Source organism: Halyomorpha halys, unplaced genomic scaffold (genome assembly GCF_000696795.3).
Source record: "Halyomorpha halys isolate HHAL.00 unplaced genomic scaffold, Hhal_1.1 Scaffold599.1, whole genome shotgun sequence".
Taxonomy (NCBI): domain Eukaryota; kingdom Metazoa; phylum Arthropoda; class Insecta; order Hemiptera; family Pentatomidae; genus Halyomorpha; species Halyomorpha halys.
The window spans coordinates 485,485-494,057 of NW_027108603.1; the positions used below are offsets into that span (position 1 = coordinate 485,485).

General features: G+C 31.6%; 1 protein-coding gene across 1 annotated transcript in view; it reads left to right on the plus strand.

Moving 5' to 3' along the window:
* LOC106684654 (uncharacterized) overlaps nucleotides 1–8,573 on the plus strand; it is a 168,975-nt gene that overhangs the window by 92,991 nt on the left and 67,411 nt on the right. The window contains exon 3 of the mRNA XM_014426862.3: nucleotides 3,187–3,389. Within this exon, the coding sequence (XP_014282348.1) occupies nucleotides 3,187–3,389 (203 nt within the window). The remainder of the gene's footprint in view (nucleotides 1–3,186; nucleotides 3,390–8,573) is intronic.

Here is an 8,573-nt window from a genome sequence, read left to right on the forward strand (position 1 = left end):
TAAAACGTCGTTTTATATTTTATATTAAAGTATGAGAGGTCTTGATTCCTGTTCATTATTGATATATATGGTGATGACGTGATCGTGGTAACAATAGCTAATGAGTTCTTGGACAGCATGTAACTGTAGAAATATGCCATCAGTAGGTATTTGAATCAATATTACGGTGAAATAATTTAGGTTTCGTTGTTAATTGCAATAAATAAGAGATCGATTCCTATTTGAGGATTGGAGCATTGTCCAAAATGGATCAGTTACATTGCCAAGTGCCTAATCAATAGTAAATTACTATCCAGGGCACGATATGATCTTGGAATTGTTTAACTATAATAAATTGTATGATAAAATAAAAATAAATTCATTATATACGTCGGCTGCAGTAACCATCTCTCTTTGCTTTACAACCCACAAAAAACAATTGTCTACAACCCTGCTTCCTAGCGGGCAATGGCAGCAAAGCTTCCGCAGATGCGCGAGTTGCAATGCATGTTTCTTGTTTCTAAATCGTTGCTTACGCAGCTCGTCCAATTGTTCCAAGATCAGATAGTTCTCCGGAACTTCGTGAACAGATTAGAACCGGAGATATCAACGTTCAGATTAGAACGTTTGAGAGTATGTACAAATACGTTGACCGTAAAAATTTAAATATTTGAAGATCGTCAGGGTTGCGGTCATAAAAAGAACAAATAGTTTAAAACTATTTTAATGTCCGACGTTTCGCCCCACTTCTTATTGTTGTAATATTCTCAGTTTTTTTTTTGTATCTTTTAGACCTGATGAAGCCCTACAAAGTGGGGAAGCCCTACTAAAAAAAATATTTTCCAAAAATCAAGACCAAACATTTCTAATTTCTGATATGTATGAAAATTCGTATTTAAGGATTTCAAATGACGCCAAACCTGAATCTGTCTTGATTTTTCCTAAAACAAAATTGGTTTGGACTACTGGAAGCAACCCTTGGTTTTTGTAATTTTTTGTACACTTGAACTCATTTTTGCTCTTATTCTATATTTTAAAAAATGTATTGGTATATATATAACCATTAAATACATGCAACGCAAAAGCCGTAGGCGATAACATAAAAAATTCTAAAACATGTAAGTATTGTTTTTCTCAGTGGTAATGTAATAATTTTTGACTAAAAATCACCAAAAAAAAATTGATTGAAATTAGTGATCCCATGCGCGTAGGCTCCTCTTCTGAGTGAATACTTTCATGACGGGCGGACATTTCCCACTACTTCCGTAGCACTAACTTCACCTCAAAACCTCGTTTTCCAAAACGACTTTATGAAGATTTGACAGTGGCGTGGACCCCCTTACATAAATATAAGGTGAACCAGCCACTCTTTTTTTTTTATTTTGTTACAAATACTAATGGCATGGTATTTATAAACTAAACCCCCTCTAATTCATTTAACCCATTTTTTTTATTTTTACATAATAAACGAGTTGTTAATTTGTTTGATTTTATATTAGTTTTTTTTCTTTCATTTAAATGATAGGTTCACATTACCTTGAAGTTTTATAATATTGTTCTTCTAAACGATTTGAGACTAATTTACATACTTCTTTTCCTATATTTTATATAATTTTTAGTTTGTTTATTTTTATTTTACTATTTGTATAACTTATATAAAAAATTTGATTCTATTATTATTTCCTATCCATTACAAAGTGGGCTAGTTAAATTTGCTTTCGAACTTCTGGAAAGTTGGAGTTCGTAATTTCAATTCTATGATGATCCATCTATGAAATTAATATTTCCTAAATGTATCCTTCGCAGGAATCCTATTATCCAAGAGAAAGCTTATCGACAATGCAAATATTGAAAATCTATATTATCAGCGGCCATGTACAAACCAAAGCTTTATAGATAGATCTAAGGTACTCATACATTGAATATTAAATCTTTGAATTAATTAATCTCGTCAACACATATTATCCTATATTCAGTTTCATAGAAAAATATAAACATCCCTCCTATTAATAAACTTAAACCTCCAAATGATTCTCCAAAATCATACATTTGAAGAATCTTGTTGAAATTAATTTAACTTGGGATATTAGAGTTATATATATATAATCTCATAAAATCTGATAATCCTATTCGTTCTAATAGTCGGGATGTTATTGTATATCTTCTTAAACGTATTTGTGGATTGTTAGTGATGTCTTTAAATAATGAAACTTTGATGTCTTCCACATATGAACGAAACTCTACACTCTTCGGAAAACACAGTTATATGCTTTCTTTCTAATTACACGCACAGATTGAATATACCTACAAAGAGCCGAAGTGGCACTTAACTGCTATACTAAGTTTCGTTATTTTTACTATTCACTAGTATGTTTCAGAAGATATGCAATAACATTCCGTTTATTATATGGGGTTGTTACCGTAGTTGGTTTTTTATTAAACTAATTTTTATGAATTTATTTTTTTATCCCCCGTTTATCCCAATCATAGTAGGTATAATGTAGTTATAAAATAGAATAATGTTATAGCTTTATTAATTTATTTTCAAATTAGCAATATTTACTCAGAAATGAAAAAGAGATAAACAAAACTAGTGAGCTGCAGAGTAGAATAGAATAAGTTATATGCCTTGACTAGTCCGTTTCTCTGCCACTCTATTATTTAAGAAGGTGAAGAAATATTATGAAATATTTTGAACTCAAATTATTTCAAAACAATCCTAGGACATTACTGAGTAATTAGAGACATCGAACTTAAAAATTGGTTGCTCATTTCATTCATGTCAATAGTTACAAAGCAACAGAAGAATATGTTTTAATGCAATAATTTTTCAATGTTATGAGCTCAAATAACGTGATCTCATTGATAATTTAAGCCATGTAACTTAAAAATGGGTTGAACCGCCTCAAAAATTGTACAAACCTACAAATGAGCAGGTTAACGCAATAACCTCATTTTGGCTTCGCCGAAGTCGGGTAGTATTTGATGGGTTAATGATAATCTACAAATGATATTACAAGATCCCTTGTAATCAGCATGATAAATTTATCTAATTAGCAACTAATTTAGTATAGATCAAACCTCATCATCAATATAATGAGAGTGACATGAAGATTTAATTTTGAATGTGGGTTGGAAATACCGTAGTTAGATTGAATACAACGTTGAGAACTCCAATAATGGAATATTTGCTTTGTTGTTTGTTAGGAGGAGTTTGCTTCAGCGTGAAGGTACGAGGTCCTCATTACGCTAGCGTTGGATCGTCCGTTCGGCTCACTTGCGAGCATGGAGTCCAACAGGAACTTCTGCACAAAGTTGACTGGCTCAAGGGAGGCATCAAGTTCTTCCAGTACATCGAAGGCAGGAAACCGCCCTTCAAGAACTTCACCATCAACGGTGCAACCATTGACGTAAGCCTTTTCACATTAAATACGATATTTTTACTGCTTTATTTGCAATGCCCACTTCAACTCTCGTTGCTTAGGCTGTCGAGAGGAACATTTTTAACATTCAAATACATCTTGACTTTATTTTCATATATAGGGTGTTTTTTTAAGCCCGATAGAACTTGAAATTGTAAAAAATAACACAAAAAATTAAATTGTAATCAAAATTTTTTTTTTATTCGAAAGATCAATACGTGACATTAACATTTGAAAATGATTTCGGGCATATGGGCACCGTGGCTGTTCTTGACGAAGCGCATTCTGGACGTCCAATTTTGGCCGTATGTCACGAATAACACGAACAATGCTGGCCTCCAAGGCGTCAATTGTTGCTGGTTTATCAGCATAAACCAGTGACTTCACGTAGCCCCACAGGAAATAATCGAGAGGTGTCAAATCGCACGACCATATGCGGCAATTTTGCTTATTAACAAACCCGTTAAGCCAAAAATGCGCCTCATCGCTGAACACAATTTTACAGAATGCGCTTTGTCAAGAACAGCCACGGTGCCCATATGCCCGAAATCATTTTCAAATGTTAATGTCACGTATTGATCTTTCGAATAAAAAAAAAATTTTGATTACAATTTAATTTTTTGTGTTATTTTTTACAATTTCAAGTTCTATCGGGCTTAAAAAAACACCCTATAGCTTTCCGAAAAAAAGTTGTTATTGTAATCAGGTCCTAGTTAAAATCTCACAAAAATTATTTCTATTAATTTTTTATCGTAATCAGAAAAAAAATTGTCTTGGAAAAAGAAAACCCAAATATAAAAATTAATACAAAAACTTTTAGTAATTTCTGGGGTTCTGAAATTGTGTGGCAGCTCTTCTAACCTTGACGTTAGCCACATTGTTCACAATTAATCGATTTACAGAAGTCAGCCTGAAGGTATAAATTAGATGATAGTAAATTTTGAATTATTATTGCCATGGATTTATTTAATTTATGCCCTTTCGTTTTTTTTTTACAATTTATTATGGGTAATTATCGTTATCCCTATGAATTAAGAGAAATCCAACAAACATTTGCGTAAAAGAATAATTTATTTTCAGAAAATGGAAAATGAGATAGAACAGTGAAAAGCAATACTGACTTGTGGATTTGGTTGACGTTTTCTAATGTAAAGCGGACATGATTGAACATAAAATATAGCCCAAAACAATGACAAAGTAGTGACGACCATACTTGACCTTAAGCCTAGCTTTCCGGGTAAGCCCCTAGAATAAATCATCAGATTCTAAACATGTTTGCTTTTAATCAGCACACCAAAGTTTACTTTAGCCAAGTTCTATAACCTCCCTTCAATTAACTATCGCCTAAAAATATACCCTTTTAGAAAATTTGAGACCTTTCAGGTGTACATGGATAGTTTATTTCATATAATTTTTGATTGATTTATTATTCATCTTTATATAAAATATATATGATATTAATTTTTAAAATTGAAATATTGAATGATCCGTATATATATATAATTATTTCATTTCATAATTGAATCCATTATATGATTTTAAAAAATCTGGTTGTTCACGGCACAACGTATATTTCCTTTGGACAATACCAATATAAATTTTGGCAGTAGTATCATACAGTTTTAAACCCATAATTATTAAAAGTTATAAACTATATATTTATTTTATCTTCGACCTTTTGGCCTTTTTGAATCTTTAAAACCCTTTAGCTACCATGTATAAACAATTAGATGAATGAATCATTATGATATAAGAATTCGTGGTGGAATACATCTTTCTTTATTGATGAGAAACGGACATTGAGTATTTCAAGGGTTCCTTTTAAAAAGGTCATAACTATGAAATTAAAAAAAAAAAAAAAAAATGTAATTATTATAATAATTAATTCACTTTATAACCTACTGTAGTTGAAGATTGCAAAAAAGTAGTCATTACTCCTTAGTGAAGGCACTTATGTACTAAAACTGAAAATATGTCAAGTCTCCTTATCCCATTTTAAGCAAACATGTAGGACCGTCGCTAAAAAGGGGTTTTAGTGGGATGGGTTTGCATGGAAAGATTTTCTTCTAATATTTATTGTACTAGTACCAAGAAACCATGTTTTTAAACCTAGGGCAAAGGCTGTTTTGAGCCTGAACCCGTATATATATTTTTACATACACAGACTTAATACTTATAGTATTACAGATGTAAACACCGAAGAGATCGTTCAGCAAATACCGAGTAATAGTTGTTTGACGGTAAATTTTACAAACTTTAACAATTTGCTAGTTTTGTAGGTTTGTTTGTAAGGTCTAACATACAGCCCTTACACAGATAACCATCACATAGTTTCTATGACTCCGTCTGCAGCCTAGTTCTTGCAATAGAAAGGAGTAAGATTAGATAATCCCATTTAAAACAAACTTTGTCATGTCTATTGTCCTGAACCTAAGTACAACTCAGTATGCACATATTAATCCAACATCTCCTTAATGCATTTTTCCTATAACTCCTTTGTTCCATAAAATCCGAGATTCAGTTAAAATACCAAATAAATTGTGGAGAACGGTCGTTAGGACAAAACTTGCTCATTTGCTCTTCTTATTTATGTTTTGCCACACCTGTGACTACGAGGTCTTTGAACGTAGATTAAACAGCGAATTAAGAAGGCTTAAACAGAAATTAATACAGAGATATATTTTAATCAATTTACTCTTTGAATAAAACATAGTTATGGTTCTTTGCCTGAATATTCAAGTTCTTAACTAAGTACTTTGAAATGTATTGATTAAGAACAGTATGATTTAGAAATGACTAGTTTTAGTTCAATGACTGAAGAGAAGAATCCTTTCAGACGTTTCGAAGGAATAGCAATATTTTTTTGGAAAAAAGGATTAAGTCTCAGAGATCTATTATTAAAGCAAAGTACATAGTGAAAAGTAACAATCTATAAAAAAAATTCTGTACTCCCCGAGTACTCCAGTTTTTACAAACAATTTTTAATTGTATAAATTACTTACCCAGGGAATGTTATGTATTTACTAACATTTGAAAATTTCTTATTTTTTTTACATAGATGAGTTTTTGGAGTTAATTTGGAATGTATATTTCTTACTATGGAGTATGTAGTTTTGCTAATAATACAGCGAAAATTTATGTCATTTAATTTGGTTCAATCTTGAGAGTTCTTTTTTTAATTATATTTTTCATTTAATATGAGAAGTGGGTACGGATAGATGTTTAAGTAGGAGGTTTATGAAGTCACTATGAGTTAATATTTGAGGAACTGGAGAAAAAAGGAAGTAGCTCCTCATACTGAATTTGTTAAATTAAAAAAAATGTTTTCCAAATTAGTTTTTAAGAGAGTTATTTTTTAAATTATATTTATATTAGAATTAAAAAGTAATCTAAACCCCGCTCTCTTTTGTTATTTAAATATAAGTGCAAAAAATACGGGTGGTTATTATTTATCTTGTTGTATTAAATTAAAAGAGTAATCAAAATAAAAAAGGATTAGTTATTTACATTTTTAGATTATAAAAGATGATTATTAATGGTAATTATGAAAGTTTAAGATATTTCTTGATAAGGATTATGGCAATTTATGATAACGATAAGAATAGTTATGATAATTATTTGATGATTATTTATAATGAGATTCGCACCAGAGTAAATAATCTGATGGTTTTAATGAACTTTTGGGTTTATTTATATTACCCTTATTTTCGCGCTAGGCCTTGGAGAGATAATGAAGGGCTTGGAGAAATATCCGCTCTCTTTTTCTCAGAATAGGAGAAGAAGCTTAAAAATTGGAAGTCATTATTGCACCAAACAAAAAACTTTTAATCAGCCTTCGGCTTGGTATCAGTCATATTGCTATATCACTATAGTTTCTGTTGCTAATGAAATTTCATATTATTTAGAATTGTAGATTCTAGTAGTAGGCCATTTAGTGGTCCTTTCTAAATGGCCTACTACTAGAATCTATTATTGTATCGCCAACTTGTATCGTTGGATCAAATCGTGCTGCTAACTGGCAAAAGCTGTAGATGTGGTTAAATCATATAACGACATTTACCATATTGTTGTTGTCAGAATATTAAAACTTCGATACATAGCAATATATACAGATGGGCACATTCACCCCATATTTACTCAAAAATAAATTAAATGATCATTAAAACAAAATGCAAAATCATTATAAGAAAAAAAATACACTTAAAGTAAAATAAATGTGTAAATAATATCAAAAATTAGTTTCTATCACACTTACACTGTGTGTAGATGTTAGTTTCTATAACATATTTCTGGCAGTCCTAATAACCTTGTAAATAATTAGCTAATTCATTTAATAAAGTAACTACTTACATTATTTGTTGGCCTGTAACTTATAAACTGTTCTAAAGAAAATGTTATGGTATAACAAATTGAACAGCTTTCTGCTTCCAATGAGTTCCATACTTATTAATTTGACCAAGTAGTATTTATTAAACCATTATAAACAAAAAATCCAAACTTATTCTTGAAATTTTACAAATAACTAAGATATAGTATTATACATATATGACTATTAAGAAGTTGATTAGTTTAATAAAGTACGGATTGCGATACAATGGAAGGATCAATATTCACTGACAATAGGCATGTGTGCTATGTATCGAGGAATTAGCCATGATTTCAACAATATGTCGTTTATTAAGGTGTTTCGTCATCTGCCCCTGATTAGGGTATCCTTCTGGGAAGCTTTTAGCATCCTCGGATATGGAAACATCTGTATTAAGTTTGTCACATTACCAGAGGCCCCTGAGAAAATTAGATAGACTAACCTTTAAGTATCGAAGCAGAAAATAGGTTAGGACGAGGGACCAGAATCAAATTAACCAGATCCTTCCTGGAGAGTCAAACTTTTTTGTTACACATCCTCGGCCCTGAGGAGGGGGACGCCTGCCTCGGGAGTCTTCGGACATCGATAACCAATCAGAGAAGAGATTTAAAAATAAGGTAACGCCCTAAAAGAGAAGTGGGAGAAAAATACAGAGAGGGAATTTACAAGAGAAGAACAGGACACTCTACAGGAAGGGCTAGACGGAGGAGGACTTCGTCAGCAGGCAGACTCTACAGGAAGGCTTGGACGAGGAAGCAGCACCACAGTCAGGATGCACTGGGACCAGACGAAGTCGTGAGAAGGGC